Source organism: Malaclemys terrapin, chromosome 16 (assembly GCF_027887155.1).
Source record: "Malaclemys terrapin pileata isolate rMalTer1 chromosome 16, rMalTer1.hap1, whole genome shotgun sequence".
NCBI classification, from domain to species: domain Eukaryota; kingdom Metazoa; phylum Chordata; order Testudines; family Emydidae; genus Malaclemys; species Malaclemys terrapin.
The window spans coordinates 29,432,931-29,459,014 of record NC_071520.1 but is presented as its reverse complement, the minus strand read 5'-3'; the positions used below and the strand labels follow the sequence as shown (position 1 = coordinate 29,459,014).

Here is a 26,084-nt window from a genome sequence, read left to right as displayed (position 1 = left end):
AGCGGATTCCAGCCGATGCATAGATATGTTTTGGGGCTGGGATGGAACCGGTATAATTTTCTGATTTTGGCAGTGGATGGGGTTTTGAGGAATGGATTCTTTTCATTCTGCATAAAGTGAAGTTAGAAAGCCGAGTCTTCTCTCTAAACAGGTGAGGTAAGCTGCAAGCAGCTGTATTACAGCCTTTGTTGTTTGGCTCAAAAGTGATTTGACTTGAGTTACAAATCTCTCTCCCAGGACTGACTCTACATCAGAGGCACTGGGCATTTGATTTTGCCAAGCAGGACTCTCTGGTTCGTACGTTCTGATTACAATTTTTTATTTTTATTTCTCAATCCTTATTCTGTAGAGGCAGTGGTGTCTAGAAGTTCAAGGAGAATTCAGGACTCCTGGTTCTACTCCCAGCTCTGCCACTTATTCACTATGTCAGTGGTTCGCAGTCAGGGGTCTGGGGCCCCTTAGGGGGCCGTGAGCAGGTTTCAGGGTTCCGCCAAAATAGACCAGAGAGCAGGGCTGGCATTAGACGCGCTGGGGCCCAGGGCAGAAAGCCGAAGCCTGAGCAACTTAGCTTCGTGGGGCCCCCGGTGGCGTGGGGCCCTGGGCAATGGCCCTGCTTGCTACCCACTTACGCCGGCCCTGGCTTTTAATCTACTGCATATGCTGAAAACCAGTTGTTGTGGCATAGGTGGGCATGGAGTTTTTATAGCATGTTGGGGGGCGGGGGGGGAGGGGCTCAGAAAGAAAAAGGTTGAGAGCCCCTGCACTGTGTGACTTGGGGCCACATTTAGCACCCACTGAAGGCAATGGAAAGATTGTCATTGATTTACCATGGCCCTGGGCCCATGCCTTGATCTTGCTGTGCTTTTGTTTACCCTTTTGTAAAACAAATAATACGTAACCTACCAGGAGGGTCATGAGAACTAATTCATGTCTATAAAATGTTCCTTTGCTGAAAGCTGCTGCAGACGTGTGGATTACTGTTGTTGTTCTTTATAAAGGGGCAAAGTGACGATGCAATCATAGGCCCATAAGTAGTTGGTCGGCGTAGACGCAAGGCAGCAGAGTTCTAAGAAAGGTGTGTCAAACGACCCGTGGTTTCAGCCTGCTTGGTAGATTATCTGGTTGTCATGACAGATAACGATTCTGCAGAATGCAAAATTTCATTTGCAAAGAAGTATCAAGTATCTAACCAATATGGTCACAAAGAACCTTCTGAATGGGGCCTGATGTAATGCTGCTTCAGGGTATGTCTGTGCTGGATCTGAAAGGTTTAAATTATGTGTTCAACTGATCACCTGCATTACTTAAAAATAAAGCCATAAAGCCTCTTCATTAAGTTTCAGAGCTAACATCACACTGAACTGAATGAGATGGTGCACCCTTCTCAGAGCCATTTCAGGCTTAGGATTGGTGGAGTTCGAAGGCGTAAATTCCAGCTCAAGGAGTCACACCCATGCTAGCTCTGATCGAGCGATTGCACCAAAATAGAAATGTAGCTGTGGTGGGCAAGCGGCAGGAGAGGCTAACCGTCCTGAGTACATACCTAGGGTATTGGACAGGATCGTACTGGGGTCGGCTAGTTCCTCCCACCGCTCGCACCACCATGGCTACACTTCTGTTTTTAGTATGCTAGCCTGATTAGAGCTATTGTGGGTATGTCTCCTTGAGTTGGAATTGACACCTTCCAGCTCCAGTGTAACCAAACCCTAAGGCAGCTCTGAGAAGTGTGCATGGTCTCATTCAACTCAGGGCCTCTGGATATCTATGCACAAGTCAGGCATTTGGACTCACCAGCAACCAAATAAACAAAAGGGGAGATTAATACCAGTCTTAAAAGGGGGTTGTGTAATTTTTTTTCACTGAGTGATGCTGCGAACAGCAGTAACTTTACGAACTAAGGTCTGATTCCCCGACCTCTCAGAGCATAATGGGGCTACTTGTATGTATATTTGCAGGACTGAGGCCTAATAATTAGTTGCTACCCTTGATCTTTGTCCAACCCTCTTGCTATGATGAGTGGGAGCTGTGCTGAGGATTGAGGGGTGTTTATGTGGCACCATGGCCTATGAAATCAAATTTAAAAATGGATTGTAACCCTCTGCACAGAAGTTTGTCTTCATAAGGTGCCTTCTGTGGAGTGATTTACTGAGACTCTACCTTGTGCCCATAGGGTGGCAGAGTTGTTCAACTTCATTGTTCTTTTGCTGCAAAAGCCATCAAAAGCCCGGGTTGTTCGCTGCAGGAAATGCCGGCATTGATTGGTATGGCAGTGAGAAATTTTTGTCTTAACTTGGAGATTCTGGACTGAGAGACTGACATGACAGCAGTGCTCTGTCACGTGCGGTGGGCATAGGGTTTGGTAGTGCGTGACTTAAAAGACCTCATAGGATCCTAGAAGTCAGAAAAAGGAAGAGCTGTTGGAACATAAAGTCCATCTGTCTGCCAGTGCTGGGTGAATTTCCCTGATACAGGATTTATCAGATATTACACATTTATGGCTTTTTCAGAAACTTTTCAGAAACTTGCTGCAGAAAGTCCCAGAATTTTTGTTTGTGATAGGACAGTTGGCTCAGTGTGTTCATACCATCAGGCTCTTTCTATAATTGCTGAAGGTTCTCGTCTTCCCCCGACGGCCCCCGTCACAAAGAGCTAGCTGCTGCATCCCTGACTCCTCTTTGGAATTACACGACAGCTCCATGTATGCACTGTTGTTGTAGCTGTCTTGGGCCCAGAATATTAGAGAGACAAGGTGGGTGAGGTAATATATTTTATTGAACCAACTTCTGTCACAGCTAAATTCAAGATGGAACAGATTGTTTAGCATAGATAGTTAGCACATATTGTAAGGGACCATTCAAGGTGGAGTGGCCCATTAACACCTCAGCAGTCATAGGACAAAAAATGGGGAGATTAGTGGGTTACAGATTGCTGTAATAATGCATAAATCCAGTGTCTCTGTTCAGTCCATGATTTTTAGTGCCTAGCAGAGTAATGAATTTAAGTTCCCAGCTCATCTTTTGAAAGTGTTGTGCAGGTTTCCTTTGAGGATGAGGACTGAGAGGTCAGCTGTAGAGTGATCGCTTTGTGAAAAGTGTTCGCTCACTCACGATAGGTTGTTTTTGTCTTTTCTCATTTTCCTGTGTGCATTCATTTGAGAGTGTAGGGATTGGCTGGTTTCACCCACTTAGTTGTTATTGGGGCATTTAGTGCACTGGATGAGGTACACCACATGTTGTAATTAGCATGTCTAGGACCCATGGATCTTGGAAGGTGTCTGGGATTGAGGATTTGATCATTGTAGCAATGGAGATATGCTAGGATACTCGCAAAAAGAACAGGAGTACTTGTGGCACCTTAGAGACTAACAAATTTATTAGAGCATAAGCTTTCGTGGACTACAGCCCATATGCATATGCATCCGAAGAAGTGGGCTGTAGTCCACGAAAGCTTATGCTCTAATAAATTTGTTAGTCTCTAAGGTGCCACAAGTACTCCTGTTCTTTTTGCGGATACAGACTAACACGGCTGCTACTCTGAAACCTGTTAGGATACTCATGTTTTCCTGGGTATATTCCTGTAAGCCATTTTTGCCATCAGATATGTAAAGACAAGCCCCAGTGCAGGCAGAGGGAGTTGCCAACTCTTGTATGAATTTGATTCAATGCCTATGATACCTTGGTAAGGTCTCAAATTGCTGTGTGTAATTCTGTCTTTAGGGTTGCCATAGTTGTTGAATGCTTGTTTCTTGTATCCTGGTCACAGGGCATTTGTGATTTGATTTTTTTCAGAGATGCTATACACCCACAGGATCCTAAAAAGATTTGTGTGCTCACCTTTACCCACAAATGAGTTCATTAGTTAATGGGACTACTGAGATGCTTAGAGTTTTTGCATAAGATTTTTCAGGACCAGGCCAGTTGACTTCAATGGCCAAGTAATGGGCGCTCAACATCTCTGAAAGTCAGGTGGCTTTAGAGCCAGATTCTGCTCTGTTACCCTGAGGCAGGCACTCTCAGTAAAGGCAAGTGTTCAGCTGCTCTGGAGGACACGGTTAGTTTTTTCTTGGTACAACTCACCTAACTTCAAAACTAGAATTTACCCTGTTGTGACATGACAACTGGGAGAGTTTGTCACTTGGAGAGTCATAAAGTGAATCCTGTAATGTAGCTAATTAATCTAATTACACTTCACCTGTTCCTTTTTATCATCCATGATGATAGGTTGTCTTGTCCTAAATCAAGGAGAATGTTTCACACCTAGCCAGTTCCATTATGAATATTGGCTATTGCTCAAATACACTCAGCCAATACATCCAGATAATCACTGTCTTAATTACAAATATACAGTAAGTTTGTTTACCCAGTCATTCCATAATGCTCACAATTACAGGGTTTTCAGTCACATTCTGAATGTGGTTGAAGAGAGACAATGCGTGGGTGCCTTCAGACGCTGATTGCCTGCACAGACGATGACGTTAGAGCCATGATGTGTTGAGGTCTAGGGGATACCTATCCAGACCTCTGATCTGGTCTGAAGGTCTCTCTTGAAAGAATTGGTTTTGTTTGACAACATTAAAGACAGCTGTAGGAGGTAGCTCCACTCTGCACTGAGCGAGCTAGGGTCATTGTGGAGCACCTCAGCCTTGGAGGGGCCAGAGGGAAACCCCACTACCCGCTAGCACAGTAACATGGTCATGCTCATGTGGGTTAGACTGCCACAGTTTAACTCACCCCATGCTTAGTGTGCAGCAAAACAAAGGCTGAGAGGGGACCTTGTTGCGCTCTATTAATACATCAGGTGGTAAACACTAGGGACGGAGACGATCTATTTAAGCTGAAGGACTGTGGTGATACTGGAGTATAAGCTGGCCATGAATGAATTTAGGCCAGAAATGAGCAGAAAGTTCAGAGGAGGGAGGTTTTGGATCAGCCTCCCAATAGGAGGAGTTGGGTGCAAACAACCTAAGTAGTTTTCAGGGGGTGCTTGATAAGGTCTTGGATGGCATTGTGTCCCTGCTGTAGTAGGGACTGGACTTTATGACCCAGGAGGTCCCTTCCAATCCTAAGTCCCTGTGTTCCTGCAGCGTCTAGTCTCAAAGCAGTCTCTGCATTGTGTCTTGGCTTCTTCACAGACTGAGGGGTAGGAGCCATGTCTGAAATGGTTATGCGATGCTTCTGCAGCCCCATAACTCCTTTTAAGAGCCATGTGGCTGTTCGAGACTCCACTGAGCCTGATGGCTACATACAGGAATTGTGTTGGGGTGGCACTGGGCATGGGAAGTAAAGGTAGACCAAAGACAGGTCTCCCAGTGGGCAACTCTGAAACCATCCTGTAAATGGGCTTGGATCCTCTGCCCTCCTCCCGTTCCAGTTATCCTGAGCACACATGGGCACCTCCCACATCTGTACCAAACAGTAAACCGGACATGGTGCTTTTATGGAGTGTCCTTGGGAGAAGGGGTAAAGCTGCATGGGTCTCTGTTCTCTTTGTCAGCTGTGCGGCTGATGGAGCTCCGAGGCTAGCTGCTCTACTTTGCTAGAGACAGAAGATTAGAAAGCTAAAGCAATCAAAATGCAAATTAAATTTGTCCACAGCATGGCAGAGGATTCTGACTGGAAGAATGTGCCTTTGGGGGAAGATAGCTCTGAAGTTGTAAACACTGAGAAACTGGTGCTTCTGGGAGCGGGGAGCAGGGCAGGCAGGGAAATAAGCTACTATTTTTTTTTAAAAGAACATTATATTAAACATTTATGACCCAATCCTGCATTTTCGAGCCTGCAGGACTGGGTTCTTAGAGCTTTTTAAAATAACAGTTAAGGGGCAGATTCTGCAAATGGGATTTGATGTGTAAATAAAGGTTTGCAGGATTGGGCCATGGAGCCTTTGAAGAACTCCTGTTGACCTATATTGTATCTACAGTACAAACTGTACTGTTCAGGATGACTTTAATTGAGTGTGCAATGCAATATCTATACCAGTGAAATGCTACACATTTGCTGGCAGTGTGGTCCAGTTGATAGAGAACAGGACAGGGATTAGAAAGACCTGAGTTCTTCCCTTCCCTATCCCAGCTCTGCTACTGACTCACTCCGTGACCTTGGCCAAGTCACTTAACCCACTTGAGCCTCATTTACCCATCTGTAAAATGGGAGATAATACTTTCTCATCTTTGTAAAACACTCTGAGATGCGAAGTGATGTGTAAGTGTGAAGAATTATTGCTTTCATTCATTACCTGTCAGCTGTCTCATTTATAGGACTTTTTATCACCTCTGAAGCTAGCATAAGTTGATCTATCTTTCAAAATGTAATGAGGAAGTAGTATTGTTTCCCTTGTCTTGGCCTTTCAGTGATTTCCATGGCTGAGCACTCACTATCCCAGTGGGTTACCTGGTCAGAAATGAACATGCTCTGCTTTAAGAGACCATATTGGTTAGTAACTAGCTGAACACTCGCTTTTGTTGTTGTTTAATAAAAGTTATTTTCTGATTGTGGTTTGGGAACCATTGAAGGCAGTGGAGTTACCCCGGGGAGAATTTGGCGCCTTCTGTACTTCGGCTTTGTGTGTCTGATGGAATCTTTTGATTTACAGAAGTCACCAAACTACTCTGTAATCAACAGCAGAAAAAATTGCTGCAAGTAAGTTCCTTCCAATCGTGTTCTCCCAGCTTGCATGGGTATAAACTCTCATGCATAAACAGGGAGATGATTAAATTAAAATAATATTTAAGAAATTCTTCGCCGTGATCCCAATAGTACCTTAAGTAACTGAAACTCAAAGAACTTTCAAAATCCAATTGACTGTTCTCCATTCTGCTGCTTGTTTACTTTTTGCCCTTCACTGATCTCTGGTAGTGAAAAGAAACGGCTTAGTTTTAGCTTGCTGTTCTCCCCTGCTAGTCTTGTGCTGTGTTTACGATCCCAGCGTAGCACAGGGATGTTTATATACAAACGGACTTCCATGCATACACGTGTATCTTAAATATTTTATACACCCCCACCCCACACACACACGCACCTTTTTAAATGTAATTGTTTTGTCCAAACTGCCTGACAAATGTCCCTTTAGGTGTGTGCATGCAGTGAGGGGAGAATAGACTAGTTGTATTTTAACAACAGACCTGACTGACTCTGAGCCTTTGGGCTGGGGAGGATGTTGGGGCTCGGGGAAGTCAGGGTGGCTGTCTTGAGCATTTATTTGGGAAGACAGTAGCCTCCCTGTGTTCTTGTCTAGCTACTTCACTACACTATTTATTGCCTTAAAGTGAGTCGGTGGGAGATCCAGAGGCAGAAGTTGAAGAGTGTATGAAATGTTCAAAACAGGATGCTGAATCATATCCTGACATGGCGGCAGCCGCCTGCCTTAGCGTGCACCATACAATGGGGAAATGAGTTCTCAGGCCCCTGACCATTTGTAACTGTCTGCCCTGTGGGTGTGGCCTTGGAAACTGGCAAAGTTATAATTAGGGCTTTACGTTCCGCACTGTCTGGTGCAGGAACATTTGAAAAATGTGGAGTAGGAAAAAGCCCCGGCTTAAACAACAGCAGGGAAGGTGGCGTCTCCATCGGTCGCCTGCTCGCAGCTGAGCAACGCTGTGTGGTTATATAGACGCAGGCAGAGTCTCAGAGGCTCCAGGCTGCCACTCCATTGCCAGTCCAGAGACCTGGTATTCAGACATCAGGTGTGGCGTGTGTAGGGAAGGTGATGCATGGCTACAGACTCCTCCTACAAGCTCACTTCTTTCATGAAGCCCGTCCCGGCGACAAAAAATATGGTCACCATTTTTCAAAAAAAGCTCTGAGCTAGGCTTTCTAGGCTTGGTCTGCACCTTTGTCTAACAAATAGTGTTTTAAAAGATTTCAGAGTAGCAGCCGTGTTAGTCTGTATCCGCAAAAAGAACAGGAGTACTTGTGGCACCTTAGAGACTAACAAATTTATTAGAGCATAAGCTTTCGTGGGCTACAGCCCACTTCTTTGGATGCATAGAGAGTGAAACATATATTGAGGAGATATATATACACACATACAGAGAGCATGAACAGGTGGGAGTTGTCTTACCAACTTTGAGAGGCCAATTAATTAAGAGAAAAAAACTTTTGAAGTGATAATCAAGATAGCTCAGTACAGACAGTTTTAGATAATCAAGATAGCTCAGTACAGACAGTTGTAGAAAACATAATGCAGACAGAGAGTCTTCATGGATTTTGTTTAATTTAAATGAAAAGGGCGTTGTTGGGTTTTTTTTCTTTAGACAAGATTTAAAAATCCCTCTGCTGCCTCTGAAACAGCAAAGCAACAGCACCATGCTAGTGCATGGGATCAGAAAGTGAAACAGGCCAGTCAGGCGCTGCCTTTAATAGGAATGAAATGCTAAAAGGAAGCAAACTGCATCCATTTAGTTATTCACACTTAAATACAAAAAAAGACACCTCTCTGCTGCGCTCGCCCCCCCTGCCCCCCAGTTCATTAGAATCACAATCCACACAGAAATCCATTACTGTGCTCCCATTCAACAAAAGTAAATCAGTGTAAACTACCTATAATTTGGAGCATAAAGTACGCCCTGACCCCTGACACTCAAACCCTATGGCTTCCCCCAGAGTCTTAACAAATAGTGTTTGCAGCAAGCCCAGGAAGTGAACAGATTTGGGCAGTTTGTATTGGCCGGCTGGTTCCAGAGGCAAAGAGACCTCATAGACAATGCCCTGCCTGTAGCTGATTCTCTCCTATAGGGCTTGCTCCTGAAGACGCTGTATGTACTGTTCAGTGGGATGCAGAGTGCTCAAGCCCCTTGCGGGATTGAGGCCACGGTGAGGGGCACCAGTCCCAGCGAGTATGCTGATAAGCGCTGTGGTACACAGGGAGTGACTGAGTGGTGAATGAAATTAGAGTGGGGATGGATAAAGTTAGAGTGTTTTAATGATAGATAGTGCAGATCTCAGGTGGTGGTGGTAGGAAAGAACTTTCCTTTTGAGTAGTTGATACCGTAAGCCTGGTTGTACCCCTTTAGGGGAGCTGTTGGGCAGCTTGAGACGCTCCAGCAGGGTTGGTTTGTAGGGTTGTGAGCATCCACATACAGTCGGAAGAAGAACCCCCTGTTACGGTTGCTGTTTACTGTCTGTACTACGTTGACAGAACTGCTACAATCACAGCAGCTCATTTTTGCTTTTTTCCTGTAGAAATCCACGTTGTAAAGATCGCTAGCAAAGGCACCTGCTGTGGGATTAGGGGTCTGTGTGAGTGACCGAAAGTAGCCACTAGGGCTGGGGTTCTCAAACTGGGGGTCGTGACTCCTCAGGGAGTTGTGAGGTTATTACGTGGGGGGGTCACGAGCTGTCAGCCTCCACCCCAAGCCCCGCTTTGCCTCCTTAATGGTGTTAAATGTATTAAAAAGTGTTTTTAATTTATAAGGGGGGGCGCACTCAGAGGCTTGCTGTGTGAAAGGGGTCACCAGTACACAAGTTTGCGAACCACTGCACTAGGGAGTGTGCTGGCCTGGGATGATCTAGACAAGAGGCTTTGTGGCTTTTGCTTAGTTACTCTGCCTGGTTTTGCTGGGTTTATTTTGTACACATCACCGATGTGTTAAATATGCCCTGGCCTCTGCTGCCTTTTTTGGAATCGTTCTAAAACCCATCAGCTCTGCATTTTCTGGGCAGATGAACTGCCGGTGTTGCTGGGGTTTTCAGTCACTCTCTGCACTGTTGTCTGTCTGTGTGGTGGCTGACCACTGCTCATTCCATTTGTGGGCTTGTTTCTTAATCCTGGAAACTATTATTCACCTTCCTGTGCTCGGCCACCCAGCCTCACCTTCCCCTTCCCAGCGGTTATGGGGGTGTGATGTTGGGAGCCACCGGCAAAGGGCAGGTGACGAATAAAATAGTTTAAAGCTTTAAAATAATGAGTTTGGGAACAGAATGGAGGCAGATTGGTCAGTATGCTGGCAGCTTGGCTGAGAGAGGAGCAGACGTCGCTCCTGCATTCCCAAGATTCACTCTCTGAGGCACTAACGCGCAGCGCTATTGGCTAGGCCAAGCGTTCCAAACTGTTCTCTAGCAGGGAGCAATGTAACAGCTTACATGGCAAAACACTAGGAAAGCATTGAATGTTCTTTCAGTTCTTTTAATGCAGTCTGGAGCTGGAAATGAGGAGGCAAGCCAGCACCAGGTGACTAGCTGGCTCGCTACAGACCACCAGTGCATTGGGGAGCAAAGTCTGCACTAGGCTACAAAGCTGCCCCACAGCATCTTGTTTTGTTTAACTCACTGATAGTCCCCTTCCAATAGCTGTGCTGCCACGTTGTATCCAGGATCTCTTCAGATCAGTCTGGACTGTGATACCATGCAAGGGACAGCACCGGGCGGGTGTTTTGCCCCTATGTACCTAGCAATATAAGCAGGTGGGTAGCAGTTAAGGCAGCTGCAAGAAGCAAAACCATACGGGTCTATTCTGAATTGTTGGATGGTTAGGAAAGGATGATCTTGTGGCTGAAACACTGGACACGGGACTCTGGAGTCCCCTTTCCCCATTCTGTGTTCACACCCATGCCAGAATGCTGGCGCTTTGCAGATGGCCAGACAAATGAATGCTTTGGTGCTTGTGGCCGTAGGGTGAAATGTCATCTTAAGGGTTAATGTATAAAAAAGGAAAAGCACCGCTTGTTTATTATTGTTTAATGAGCACTAATGCAAGCAGAGACACTTTTAAAATATCTGACACTGGACTCTGAGACAGCTGCTGTCACAAATGATGTCATTTTTCAGCGGGAAGCTCAGAAATGGTAATTGCAATTAAAAACATTCGTTCCTAGTCTGTGGCATACTTGCCTGATGCTGTGATGGGCCTCTTGCCTTTTTGAACTGTGTTATTAATGGGATGGGCACAATGCACAGTTTTTATTTTCTTGTAAAACAGTCTAGAATTTTGCTTGGCTTTTCACCCTCCAAAGTACTGGGGATTCTTAGAATTTTCTCTTCTCTAGCCATTTGTAGTCGCTCTGCTAGCTTATTTTTGTGTCTGTCTTGGGATCCCAAAGGTTTTTCCACCTTCCCTTTCCTGCATTCAGATACGATTCTAGCTTGAGGGGCCTACCAAAGCTGCTGCTTCATTGCCTGGGGGAGCAACCCAGGCTGCCCCGTCGTGCTAGGAGCTGATTGGGCCAGCTTTGCTGCGCTCACCGCTCCTCTGGGAGTAAAAGGGACAGAGCTGGAGCACAGAGCCCTGGCTCACTGATGGGGCTGGGAGCTGGATTTTTGGAGTCACTTCTCTAATCCCTCTGAGCATTCTGGCATTGCACCTGGCCAGCAACGCTTCTTCCTGTGAACGATTCAGGGCGAGGTTCTCCTGGAAAGCAGCAGGAGAGTGATGTGTGCCATTGAGGCTGACAGGGAGCCTAGTCAGGTCTGCCTGCAGGATGATTATTGTTTTTTCCTTACATAGCGCTATAGATGTATATTCTATACCGGGGGTAGGCAACCTATGGCACACAAGCTGATTTTCAGTGGCACTCACACTGCCTGAGTCCTGGCCACTGGTCCGGGGGCTCTGCATTTTAATTTAAATTAAATGAAGCTTCTTAAACATTTTAAAAACCTTATTTACTTTACATACAACAATAGTTTAGTTATAGATTATAGACTTGTAGAAAGAGACCTTCTAAAAACGTTAAAATGTATGACTGGCACGCGAAACCTTAAATTAGAGTGAATAAATGAAGACTCGGCACACCACTTCTGAAAGGTTGTCGACCCCTGTTCTATACAGTGCAGATGGGGGCAGAGACCCTGCCCCAGAGAGCTTGCAGCCAGCGAGTTAAGACAAGAACAGTGCGAAGGGATAACAAACCCAGGGAGAGGTCTGGAGGAAGGCTGAGAGTGAGGCCAGTAAGACTATGCCGCTACCTGTTGGCTTCCTGGAAGAAATGTGTTTTGAGGGGTGGAAGCCTGGCAGAGGGCAGCATAAAGGCAAGTATGGGGGGAGGACACAAGTGGGGTGCAATTTGTTGAGGTGCTGGGAATGTGGAGGAAGTGGAAGGAGGGAAGTTGGAGGAGAGGAAGGTGATCAGGAACAATCAACATGGATTCACCAAGGGCAAGTCATGCCTGACCAACCTGATTGCCTTCTATGATGAGATAACTGGCTCTGTGGATATGAGGAAAGCGGTGGATGTGATATATCTTGACTTTAGCAAAGCTTTTGATATGGTCTCCCACAGTATTCTTGCCAGCAAGTTAAAGAAGTGTGGGCTGGATGAATGGACTATAAGGTGGATAGAAAGCTTGCTAGATTGTCAGGCTCAATGGATAGTGATCAGCGGCTCGATGTCTAGTTGGCAGCTGGTATCAAGTGGAGTACTCCAGGGGTCGGTCCTGGGGCCGGTTTTGTTCAACATTTTTATTAATGATCTGGATGATGGGATTAATTGCACCTTCTGCAAGTTCGCAGATGACACTAAGCTGGGGGGAGAGGTAGATACGCTGGAGGGTAGGGATAGGATACAGAGGGACCTAGACAAATTGAAGGATTGGGCCAAAAGAAATCTGATGAGGTTCAACAAGGACAAGTGCAGAGTTCTGCACTTAGGATGGAAGAATCCCATGCACCGCTACAGGCTGGGGACTGACTGGCTAAGTAGCAGTTCTGCATAAAAGGACCTGGGGATTACAGTGGACAAGAAGCTGGATAAGAGTCAACAGTTTGTACTTGTTGCCAAGAAGGCCAATGGCATATTGGGCTGTATTAGTAGGAGCATTGCCAGCAGATGGAGGGAAATGATTATTCCCCTCTATTCAGCACTGGTGAGGCCACATCTGGAGTATTGCGTCCAGTTTTGGTCCCCCCACTACAGAAGGGATGTGGACAAATTGGAGAGAATCCAGTGGAGGACAACGAAAATGATTAGGGGGCTGGGGCACATGACTTATGAGGAGAGGCTCAGGGAACTGGGGTTATTTAGTCTGCAGAAGAGAAGAGTGAGGGGGGATTTGATAGCAGCCTTCAACTACCTGAAGGGGGGTTCCAATGGATGGATGGAGCTAGGCTGTTCTCAGTGGTGGCAGATGACAGAACAAGAAGCAATGGTCTCAAATTGCGGGGGAGGGTGTCTAGATTGGATATTGGGAAACGCTATTTCACCAGGAGGGCGGTGAAGCACTGGAATGGATTACCTAGGGTGGTGGTGGAATTTCCATCCTTAGAGGTTTTTAAGGCCCAGCTTGACAAAGCCCTGGCTGTGATGATTTAGTTGGTGTTGGTCCTGCTTTGAGTGGGGGATTGGACTAGATGACCTCCTGAGGTCTCTTCCAACCCTAATATTCTATGCCTCTAAGTTGTGGAGGGTCTTGGAGGCAAGAGTGATGAGCCTGAATATGGCGCAGAAGGCAATGGGAGGCCAGCAAGGGGATATCCCGAGGGGCCGAATGTGCTTGGCGGAGCAGTGCCGGATGTATGGCCTTAGGTGTTGCATACTAATATAGGGACCTGGTGTCTCCTGGGTTCAGTTCCCTGCTCTGTAACTGACTCACTGAATGATCCTGGCCAATTTATTAAATTGCCAGTGTGCCTTGCTTGACTCCTCTGTGGAATGGCTGTGACCCCATCTCCTGGCAGGATTATGGGGCCTAATTAACGTGGGTGAATCCTGTTGCCGTCTGCAGGTGACGGGTGCCATGTAGCTGCAAGGTATCTGAATGCACTGGGTTAGGATGAGCTCTGCCAAGAGTCACTTGTTTACTAAGGAGCGGGGGGAGGCTGCCTCAAAGAAGAAGGTGATGAAGAACTTCCAGAGACCTCCAGGTCAGCGTGTCAGCACACATGGAAGAGCATGTGTCCAGCTATAGAGTCCAGAGGAGAGTTGGGAGGGTAACACGGGAGACAGGCGGGACAGAAGGAGCAGCTAGGGGAGTATGTTGCCAGGGAGGTCTAGGGAAGCCAGTTTAGGCAGAATTTGGTGGTGGTGGTTTGGGGGTGTGGGGAGGAGCCAGGAGGATGTTCCTGAAATAATACAGTGCTCAGCTGGGTCGTAAGCTTCTTGCCGGCCATTTTAAAAACACAGAGTAAAATTTTCAAAAGTGCCTAAGTCCAATTTTCAGAAGAGATTGAGGTGCCATAGGGTGTGTTTACAGTGCAACTAGACACCCTGACTTGGCCATAGGGTGTGTTTACACTGCAGTTAGACACCCTGACCTGGGCTCACGGGGCTGTTTAATTGTGGTGTAGATGGTCAAGCTCTGAGACCCTCCAACCTCACAGGGTCCTAGAGCCCACGCTCTTGCCCGAGTCCGAACGTCTACAGTACAGTTAAATAGCCCCTTAGCCCCAGCCCCATCATTGGAGATTTTAAAGAGCAGGTTAGACAAACACCTGTCAGGGATTGTCTAGATCAGCGGTTCTCAATTGGGGGCCGCGGAGCCCTTTCAGGGGGGCCACAGAGCCCCGTGGCTGAAACCCGGCACATGGAGCCCCAGCACTGAAGCCGGGAGTGGCTGGCACGGGCCAGCCGCCGGTGTCTAATTGAAACGCAGACATACCCTAAGTCTCAGTGGAAGTCAGGCTCCTAATTGCCCAAGTCATTTCTGAAAATGGGATGTAGGTGCTTTTGAAAATGTAACCCCTATTCCTTCGTGTCCATAATGGACGGACAGACTGACTGCATGAGACACACTCATTTGCTCCAAATGGGGGCGCTTTAGCACTGTGGTAAACATGTGTTTCCTTGCACTTCCCCCTCCAGTGGCTCTGGCGTCCGCGGTTCAGTTTGGGGTGAATATGTGAAGCGTGATGTAGCAATCTCGAGGTACACTGGACTGACTTGAGGCACGTCACTGTAGGTCCATTTATGCTGGGGAATAAGCTTTGGTGGGTTTAATGATTGGTTTCATTTTTCTTTTTCCTCTTTGTGCTGAAAGAGAGTTTGTATCTGGCGCTGTGAATGGCCTACAGTGTCTGAAATGCTTCTTAGCATTCTTGTGCTGTGAATGCAGCCTACGCCTTTCAGCCAAACAATACAGGCTCAGAAACTCCTTTTGTTGCTGGAGTGTTAAAAACATTTAGAGTGAAGATTGCCAGGATTTCTTGCTCACTAGCCCCCTTTTTGACTTGAAATGCACCAGAGGGCTGGAATTTTCTTGCATTCTCTGATGTGAGTTGCTGATGGGGGTGCTGGGGAAGCCCTGCTGTTCCCCGCACACATTGGATCTTGGGGTACAGGATTGTCCGTCCCTTGGAAAGAGAACCTTTGCTATTGTGGCCAGGTTGGTGCATGTAGGAGTGTATTTCCAGTAAAGTGAGGGGGTTCTCTCTGAAGCAGGGCTTCCTTTGGTTTGGAGCACCCCTCACACCGTAGGCCCCTTCATTGTAGCAAACTGTCTTCAGCTTGGGCGGTGTGGGTAAGACTTGCTTTAGCAATCTCTAGTTCAGCCAAAGAGATGGGAAGAGCTTTACCAGCGCAGGAGCAGGCAATGAAATGCACAAAGACAAAATATTTTCAAAATATTCCTGAATTTCAAGTGCCTGGGTTTCTGGATGACCGATTTGAGACATGTAGGTTCTGGGGTTTTTTAGAGGTGCTGAGCACCGGCAGTTCCCACTGACTGCAGAGGGAGTGTGGGTGCTCAGTGGCTCTGAAAATCAGGCCTTAGATGTGTCAAGTTGGGCATCCAAGTTATGGCCCACTCTTCAAAGTGTAGGTCTGAGTGTTCTGAATGTCCTCTGGAGGGAGTTCTATCGAGAGTGCTTCTGTGTGCAGGAAATAGCCCTTTGTAGTGCACTGTTCACAACAGGAGCTCAGGTGTGCCCGTATTTGGAGAGTGAAAACAAACCATGGTGGATTTTTAGCACATCTTGCGGTGTCCATATTTCTATAGTAGAATCTCACTTGTGAAGGATAAAACACAGATTGAGATCGGTCCTTTGAGCATTCCCTTTTCTTTTGGTCCAGGAAATTTAACCAGGTCTTTTGCATGGCAATGCAGATCATTAGGTACTGGGTCAGTCCATAACACATTGTGTTTAAGCAGGAAGTGGGAACTACAGTGCTATCAACTAGCTTTATAAAGGAGACTCCATTTTATTTTATTTTATTTGCTGAGGCATGCCAGGCTTTCTGTACGACTGAGATGATGGTATGTGTTACGCAGAGCGAATAAACATTTTAAATGTATGATGCACTTCGTTAAAGTAGGAAAGGTGGAGAAATAAGCTGCTGTTGCTTTAAAGGGTTCTAATGTCTATTTCACAGATTTTACAGGAACATAAACGAGTAGTTATAAAGTTAATTTTCCACCAGCTCTATTGTGTCACATAAAACCCCTTCCAAAGGCCCCTATCTTGGTCAGGAAGTGTTAGCTGATGTATCTCATATCAAGCCAAAGCAAGCAGTCAGTGCACTTTAATTGTCCTCTGGGCTGAAGAAGCAGGAACTGTATTGCTACACGTTTATCTTCCTGATGCTTGCTTCCCTGAATCACCCCTTATATTTTGTTTGTATTTCAATATTTCAAGAAGGCTGCAAGTTTGCTCCTTATCTGGCTTCGCTAATGGGACACTTCAGTAAGAGGCTAACTTGTGAGATGGTTCAGCCATTTGGAAAGAGCCCCATGAATGTGCTGTGAAGGGGGCCTGGGTGGTATCTCACATTTCTAGGAGTGCAACTGGGGAAACTAAGCAAAGAGCTAGAATTGCCTTGAGATATTTTGGCTTTTCTGAGCCAATGACAGGACTGAACAGAAAAGGAAAGATAGCTGGAGCCTCCTTTGCCAAAGGCATAGTTACAAAGCAAGTGGAGCCTGGAAACCGATTTCCCTTGAACTAATCAGCTTGGGAATGGTGACTAGAAGAGCATGTGAAGATAGGGTGCTGATATTCTGCGGGGTGTTCTCAAGTGTAACAGGGTGGGGGGTGGGATTGGTAGAAATGTGTATTTGTTTCATCTAAAGATGCTGGGGCGAATTCTGCCCCGGCGCACAGGGCACAACTACCATGCCGGGAACAGGAGCTGCACCAGTGAATGCTACGGTTGGGTTTGGCCAGATATTGTCAAATACACCATGTAAAGTCCTCCTGTTGTTGGAAACCTTTTAATTCTCCTGGAGCCAGACTCTCCTTTAGATGAATCTGCCCCCTCTTGTATTTTGGAATGAGGAGGCAGACATCCTCTGGTGTTCGGCAGCTCTAGGCTCATGATGGCAGGGCTGCCCAGAGGATTCAGAGGGTCTGGGGTCTTCGGCGGCGGGGGTCCTTCCGCTCCGGGTCTTCGGGGCACTTCGGTGGTGGGTCCCGGAGTGAGTGAAGGACCCGCTGCCGAACTGCCGCCGAAGACCGGGAGCGGAAGAAGCTCCGGGTCTTCGCTCCGGCGGCACTAAAGGACCTGCAGTTGAAGACCTGCCGAAAACTCTTGTGTGGGCCCCTGAAAACTCTCGTGGGGGCCAGGGGCCCAGGGCAAATTGCCCCATTTGCCCCCCCCCGGGTGGTCCTGCGTGATGGTCGCTGCTAGATGAGATAGGGTGCGAGCTTGCTGATCCACAGGTAACTGGGAGGGGGGAGCAATGGGGGGCAGAGCCGGTTGGAGAACATGGAGAAAGTGCTCATTATTCTCCATGCTGTTAGGAGCAGCCTAGTGATTGCAGCATCAATGGTTGCTGAAAATGCTTTTGACCGTGTGGAGGGCACATGCCCGTTCAAATGGCTGTGGTTAGAGGAATTGTCTGTTCAGTGGATCAAGGCTGTGTGCCTCCCTCCCTGCTGGGCTGTGGGCTAGCACTAAAGGATTGATGTCCTTCACCCCCATCCCACACGTGCACATGTACACATCTTAAAATTGGCCAGGAGGCACTTAAGAATCTCGATTTTGACAAAGAGATAGTGCATTGGAAAGAAGGCGTGGCTTTGTGCCTGTGGAAGGCCTGGTTACAGAGTTTGTGTGGAGCAAAAGGCTATCCAAGCTATACAAGTACATGCCAGAGGCTATAGAGGAGCCATTGCCCATGATTAAAAGTTTTACCGAAATGGAAAAAGACCATCCGGGGAGTTTCTCTGGGCTCAAATTTGGGAGGAGGCCCTGAAACTGTTAGGGACATCCAGAATACAGGCTCCTTCACGGAAGCTGACACCCTAAATAAGAGAGCCAATTAGCCGTCATTTACAGACCTTAACTTGAGGGAGGCTCAGTGAGCGCAGTTCCTTCAGTGGTGCTGCAGCCAGGACCCAGAACAATGGGAGAGAATTGCTGACCGGGTGAGCAAGGAGCTGGAAGGTTAGTTATGTGTGATTTCTCCCCTGCAGTTTCCTATCCAGTGGAACAAAGCTTCTCTCTCTCCATTTCCTGTGGCCAGAGCATGCATTCTCTGCGGGGAGGAGGATGGTAATGCTTAGCCAGAAGGTGTGGAAGGAAGTCTGCCGCGATAGTTCAGAAATTGGGAAAATAAAGTTTGAGACTCAGAATTTCTAGTATTCTTCTAGAGACTAGCTTGGACCACAATTCTGAGTAACTGAATCTGAACTCCAGCTGCCCTCAATGTACTCATTAGATGTGATCAGCCGCAAATGCAGTGATAATCAGTTCATCATGCCCCAGGAGGCTCTGTGATGCTAATATGCTTTATTGCAGTGAGACTTCAAAATGAAGTCCCTGACCATTACGTTCATTAAAGATCCCATGGCACTTTTAGCAAGAGTCAGACTATCCTGGGCAAACGTAAACTCTGGTGATTACGTTCCGCCGTCTTAAATTCCTCCTGCAGTTTCAGTTCAATACGTTTTTCTACTTCCTGTCCTAAACTGTTAAGGCGCTGCTGCTTTCTACCCTGGAGGTGCCTCTCCTTCCTGAATGAAATGACCTCTCTGCTGTGTGTGGACATTTACTGCGAGATGAAGGGAGTTGAAGATACGGTGTTGTGCTGTATCCTGTAATGCACAGCCATTACCAGTATGCGAGCTTTCCCGTTAGAAAACAGAGAACTAAAACACCCTAAGCATGCACGTTTTGTGCCCACTGTGCACCACTGCCTGAGGCATGATGTCAAAATGAGCGTGTCAGGGAACGTTATGCAATTGGGCTATGCTTCCAGCTGGGACGCCCATTCAGGAACATACGTTTTGTCGTGACGTCAAAGACGAGGTATTTTTAAAAGATTTAAACTGCTTTTTTTTATATTTGGGGCCATAGGAGACAGGTTTTGAAATGATCAGAAGCTCCACAAATTGTCTCTTTAAACAACTGGAATGTAATTGCAGTGTGTCTGCAGCCATGTCCTTGTGAGTAACTTTTTCAAACAGCAGTAAATATTTTTCTGTAAAATGTGACTGGCAGTGTGGGTCAGTGGTTAGAGCCGAGGACTGTAAGTCGGGAGAAACTGGGGCAAAAGTACTGAGTTGCTTTGTTTCTGTAGTTTAAGCAACTGGCCCTCTGTGCCTCAGTTTCCCCACTTGCAACATGGGGATGATCCTACTTTACCAGGTTTGTAAAATGCTTTGAAATGTATGGATAAAGGCCCTGTACAAGGAGGGCAAAGTAGCATAAATATCACAGAAACTACAGAACTTGGACCTGCAAGTCCTCACGCTTGTAAACAATGGGACACATACGGCTCCCCCTCTGGTGTAGATCTGGAATAGCTTTGCTGACTTGAACTTGCTGGAATTACCCTGGATTTGAGCTCTTGTGACTTTAGCGCAGGATACGGGCCACCATGTCACAAGGTTCTTTCATAGAATCATAGAATATCAGAGTTGGAAGGGACCTCAAGATGTCATCTAGTCCAACCCCCTGCTCAAAGCAGGACCAATTCCCAGCTAAATCATCCCAGCCAGGGCTTTGTCAAGCCGGGCCTTAAAAACCTCCAAGGAAGGAGACTCCACCACCTCCCTAGGTAACGCATTCCAGTGTTTCACCACCCTCCTAGTGAAATAGTTTTTCCTGATATCCAACCTGGACCTCCCCCACTGCAACTTGAGACCATTGCTCCTTGTTCTGTCGTCTGCCACCACTGAGAACAGCCGAGCTCCATCCTCTTTGGAACCCCCCTTCAGGTAGTTGAAGGCTGCTATCAAATCCCCCCTCATTCTTCTCTTCTGGAGACTAAACAATCCCAGTTCCCTCAGCCTCTCCTCATAAGTCATGTGCTCCAGACCCCTAATCATTTTTGTTGTAGAACCCCCACTTTCCTGACGGAGAAGGTTACCAATTGTAATACATGACATGGCAGCATCTTCACGGTGGGGCTCTCAATGCATTTTACAGACACTAGTCAATGTCGCCTCACACCTCTGTGAGTAGGGTCATATTCTTATCCCCCAATAACAGACCGGGAAGCTGGGGCACAGAGAGATGAGTGAATTTCCTGAGGTCAAATGCCAGAGGTCAGTGACAGAGCTGGGTATAGAACCCAAATTTCCTGACACCCTCAAAACCCTCTCTGCCCCTCAAATGTCACTTGGGCTCTGAGCATTGCATTTAGTCCGGAGTCTGAAGTGACTCCTCTTGGAAAGGGACAGAATTGGTGAGAATTTGGTGTGTTTCCTAGTTGAGCGGGGCAGGCAGGGCAAAAAATGTACAGAAGCATCTTTTTCCTTTGGTTAACTCAGTGGTACTTGCTAAATGTAAGCATGTGATTATGGTTCATGCCTGTAGAAAAACCCTGGATAATTAGTCAAGGATTTGTAAGACGCCTTCTTCAGCGACTTCGGTTGTGACCAGCTGCGAACAAACAACAATACTAAACTGTCTGAAAGGCTTCATTTTACTAGAATCTCAGTTACTCATGCTTCACCCTGTAAAAGAATGAAGCAAACTTTGGTAGCCATACTGTAAGCAAGGAAAGACTTAAATTGATGCTTTACTTATAGCTACATTGCTGTATTGGTATGCAGTGTATTGTTATTAAAAACAAATAGTCATCAGTCAATGTGGCACTTTTTATCTAGTGATGTCCAAATGAATTTGGAGTTTATTTGGAGCCCAGCTGTTTTGCTTTGCATTTTCTGATATGTGCTGTGTTGCTTCCAGAGTGTGCAAGGGGAAAAAAAAAGTCTGTAGGAGGGAAGTGATTAAACAAGCTTCAGCTGTTTTTTCCCCCTTTGAATGGCCCTCTTTCATCAGGATATGTTAGGACAAGTGCTTTTTCAAGCCAGGATATCAGTGGAAGACAGAGTGTTCTCTAAAAGTCATCCAGTTCCTGGGTAGCATCAACGCACAAGAGATTTCTCTGCTCCTCACAGACTATGCGGTCTATCTATCTTTCTTTCTTTCTTTTTTTCTTTTTTAAGGGGTTAGAAGCAAAAGGATGTGAGTTTAACAGTTGGTTATGAATCTTTTTGGTTTTACTGACTTCTGCCTGTCTCTTGGGCCAGCACAGTGCTTCTGCTGTTCAAAGAAATCCAGTCCAAATTAGTATGTACATGCCACTGGTTTTTATTCTGCTACCAAATGTCGCTCGCTAGAGCATTGCCAGGGCTGCTCAGGGTCAGCGGGTTAGGGTTTGTTGTGTAGTGTGTGGGGGGGTATTGTTTTGTGGGGTTTTTTTAAAGATATATTTTACTGAAACGTCTAAAAAATCGTCTTTGTCTTGCAGAGATAATGGTAACTGAGGTCCGGAAACGAGTTTTGTTGCTTTTATCAAAATAACATGATTGAAAAAATGTGCTGCTTTTTAAGAACCAATGTAGAAATGAGTTGGAATATTCTTTTTTTTTCTTTCTTTTGTTTTCATTTGTTAGCTGTATTCCGGAACAGTTGCATGAAATGTTAGAAGGTACAGAAAAATCTCTTTTGCAGGAAGCCCATGTTCTTAGAGTGTATCTTTGGGATAGCGTTGGACAGCATTCGCATTTTAATAAAACTCCTAAAATAAGAGCTTTCACAAAGGGGAGCTTTGACATGCTGATGTATTGGATCGCTGGATATTTGAAAGCCACTATAGAAAAGGATGATGTGGGGACATGAGATCCGTTAGTGGTAGGGAAATATGTACTGTCTGCTTTTCAGAGAGTTGTCTTTTGTGAGGTTGGGCCCACTGTCCGAGAAATGTGCATGTTTTTTTTTTTTTTTTAATTTCTTGCGTTCAATGAGTTGTTTGACTTCTCCACCTTCATTTTCATGTAGATGAATACATGGCCACAAAAATCATTGCCCTTTTACTATGACTTCACGCTGGTCCTGAAATGCAGGATGATCTCACAAACATTAGATAATGCAATATGCTCATTTCCCTGCAACTGGAAATTCTCCTCTTTATTGTAAGAGATGGATTGACTGCCATCACTACAGCAGAGGGAAATATCAGACAAAGATGACCCACCCAGAGCTATAATTACTAATGTGGGGATAGAGTACTGTCTTCATCAGTTTATCTTTGTCTCAAATAGAGATTTCACAGTAATTGTTTGATTAGGGGTAAATTATATTGTACTGTGGGAAAGGGAAATGTAAAGGAATTTGATTCGGAGACTATTTCCCAAGTTTCTCGAGACAAGGCCACTGCTAAGTATTTAGCTGTAGGTTATTTTAACAGTTCTTTCCTCTTATGTACAACTGGAGGAGGATGAGTTACAGTCAGAAGCATGACTATAAAGGTGGTACGTTACTCAGCAGATCTGCTCCCAGAACATATTCAGAGTCAGAGCTGTTCATGTTAGTGATGCTATTCTTCTATAACTCTCTGCCCTTTTTACTGCTTTACTCTCCCATTAGTGCAGCAGAACCAATGCAGTTATGGGAGAGAGAGCTGTATTCTTCTGTGATGCACACATGATGAATGGAATTAACTAAATTCCGATTGCAGAATCTCTTCCTGGTGGTGTACAAGTCAGAAAGATCACAGCTTGAGTTTCAGATCCCAGGCACAATTTGTATGGCTAGCAGTTAGGAAAAACTTTGTTTTACTAGTAAATTGAACGAGTGTGATACGGAGTCACTGTGAGAGTAAATGTAGAAATGCTGACTTCGGTCACTTTTCAGAGTATAACCATGCCGTAAGGATCTCACTTACTGCTCTGAGAAACATAACCTTGGAAACCTTAAGTGACAGAATTTTCGCCAACTTTCAAACCAATCAAAAATGAAGATTTAAACCTGATTGAACTAGTCTGGGCAGCCCCCATGCACCTGGAAAGAAGGGGTTCCCAGAGAGGGAAGAAGTGGAATGCCATAATTCCATGTCTTAGAATTGAGCAGTAGAGTGTGAGCTCCTCCCCAGGGACAAAGACCCAAAATGAGGCCAAGGAAAAAAATAGGGCAGATAGGGCAGGGAGCTTTGACCTGAGTGGGGTTGATTTCTGTAGCATAAATAATTTCCTCCAGTCCCAGTCTCATAATGCAGTGTTTTAGCTTAGTAGACAATGGACAATAATAAAGAAAGATGAGAACCTCAGGTTCTATGGTATGAGATGGAGGCAAATTTGGGTCTAAAATGAAGGACCTGCCTTGTAAAGATCATTACTAGATGTCTCGCTCTTTAGAAGAAATGCAATGTGAGCGGTAACTGCGGTAACCAAAAAATAGCTTAGTGGATACTGATTTTCAGTGTTGTGGGAAATGCTAACTTTAGAAATGGACACTGACACAAATGGCAAATGCTCCCCAGTACATCCTGATACCGTGTAATTAGACTTGAGCTGACTCTTACTGTAACTACTGATTTTGTTAGTTATGTTCTCAGATCCACGTTCCTCTCAATCTTGGGGAAATACACTCGCATCTTTGCACATATTGGGGCCTGGCCTGCTGTCAGCGGAAGCGTTACACGCACGAGGACTGCAGGGTCAGGCTCACGGGAAGCAAATAAGCCATTCTTTATTGGTGATGTTTCCAGGCAGTTTTGTTTGACTTGTACAGTTTTCATTTAGAAAGGATTTTTTTTTTAGCCCTCTTGTAACTTAAAAAAATGGTGTATAATTTCAGTTTCTTGGTTTTTTGTTTTTTTTTCATTCCTAAGAAATGTGTGCCGTGGAAATAATGATTGGCTCAGCACTTTACATAGTACCATACCATCTTAGTGGCAGAGTTCTTACAATTGCTATTTTTAATTTGTAGAGTTTCATAATCAAATGATGTTGCATAATTACATGGAAATTTACTTCCAGCTCTGTAAGAACTCATGCAAATAACTCTTGTAGTGACCAAGCATTGTAATCCGGTTGAAAAATGACATATCCTCCAGATGGAACTCCCATGTTTTTAAGCAGTGCAGTTGCTGGGTTGTAATGTCCGACGTTATACCCTGTAATGTCTGAAGCTTGGGACTTTCCATCTAAATGTATCCTGACCCTGAGAGTGTTTTGCTGATGTTTTCTTTGGGTTGATTTCCTGTGTCTTTTGTTTTCCAGCTTAAGTGAGAGCTTTTTCATGGTGAAAGGAGCAGCGCTTTTCTTACAACAGGGAAACAGTCCACAAGGCCAGCGGAGTCTGCAGCATCCTCACAAGAATGCAGGTTATTGATTAAATCACTTATCGAAATACTTTCTTGCATTTGCTTGTGTTGTGCCCGGTGACAGACTAATAGTGCAAGCGGGGAAGTGGGGGACTCCCCCTCGGCATTAGAGTGTGGGCCATTGTGTAAACCACTGAGTAAAACCAGATTTCCACCCCACTTATGATGGAAGAAGTTGAACTGGAACATATGAGTACCGTGTCCCCATTTAAATGTCTGTAATTCTCTTGTAATTGTCACTCGCTGAACTAGAAAATAGTTCGCTATGAACATCATAATATTCAACACAGTGTCCTTTAGTCTAGGGCCTTTGAGGAAAATCTGCTGGGCCGTATGAGGTTCTTTTGAAATGCCATCCATGTTTTCAGCCTTCTTGTGAGAAGAAATGTCTATTCCTTCCGCTTTACTAGTTTGACTAAACCTGCTTTGCGTTCCCCTCTCTTTGCATAGCAAAAAGATGAACCCATTACACTGGGCTGTTCCCTTTTCTTGAGCAGTGGTTTTATCATCTGTTTTGTGGGCACTGAAGCCCTGGTTCAGTAAGGTATTTGTCAGCTGACCAGGATGAGGGTGCTGTAGCCTAGTGTCCGGCGTGTGCAGCAGGCCTAGCGGCTGGAGTCAGAGCCATAGTCAGTTGCCAGAGTCAGGATCAAAACTGGAGATCAGGAACTGGATACCAGAGCCAGGTGGTTGAGTCAGAGTCCGTAGTGAGGAGCCAGAGCCAGGGTTAAAACCAGAGATCAGGAACTGGAGCGAGCAGGGTATTAGGCAAGGAGGGGCTCAAGGCAGGGACAGGCCAGAGGCAAGGCTGGGTGCAAGGCAGGAGCAGCAGGAACAGGGTAGCACAAGCGCAGGCACAGTGGCGGGCATGAGCGTTGAGAAGCCAGGGAGCTGCTGCTGTTGCTGGCTTAAGAGCCAGCCTGCTGGCCTTGGCAGTCATTCAGGTCGCATGGCTATCAGGCAGCTGCTGCAGGCCAGCTGTGTTGATGAGGCTGCCTGGGGACTAGCTCTGCTGCAGGCCCTGATTCCTGGCAGGTCCGTAAGCATGGGCCTCACTTTAAGTGCATGAGTAATCCTTTTGAAGTCGAATATAGTGCTTAAAATTAGACATAAGCCTTGCTGAATCAGGGCCTGAGATGGAAATCATGTTGAATTCATTACTGAATTTTTGTATATCAGGTAAGATTTTATCCCATCTAAACATCCTAAGCCAAATAAATACATAGTTACTATGTTTAAAGAAGTAATTTTTAGTTAAATCAATAAATTTTGTTGTCCCTACCTTGAAAAAATAGCTCATCAGTAATGGTTTCTATATTTTTATGCTATGTTATAATCTTGACTTTTAATAAGAAAGATAACCGGAGTGCTAGCGGGAACGCATGAGAGATGTATAATAAAAATAATAAAAAGCAACAACAACAAAACAACCCCACTCCCTTCTGCAGATTTGTCCATTGTAGTTTTTGTCACTGGGCTGTTGCAAAAAGCCAGTTTTAACAATTACCCTTTGAAATAAAAATAATTGACTCTGTTGTTGTAGATGGAAAATGGAAAAAAGCTAATGGCAAAATTACGTCACCCAGTGAAAACGGGTCATGGGCAAGGGTTACCAGAGCTGCAGGTTACTCTCTCTTTTACTGTCTTTGATGTGTAACCAAT

The 26,084-nt window shown here is 45.7% G+C and overlaps 1 protein-coding gene across 2 annotated transcripts in view; it reads left to right on the top strand.

Moving 5' to 3' along the window:
- SSH1 (slingshot protein phosphatase 1) overlaps positions 1–26,084 on the top strand; it is a 62,589-nt gene that overhangs the window by 9,399 nt on the left and 27,106 nt on the right. For both annotated transcript variants that reach the window (XM_054006621.1, XM_054006623.1), the window contains exon 3: positions 24,319–24,422. In XM_054006621.1, the coding sequence (XP_053862596.1) occupies positions 24,319–24,422 (104 nt within the window). The remainder of the gene's footprint in view (positions 1–24,318; positions 24,423–26,084) is intronic.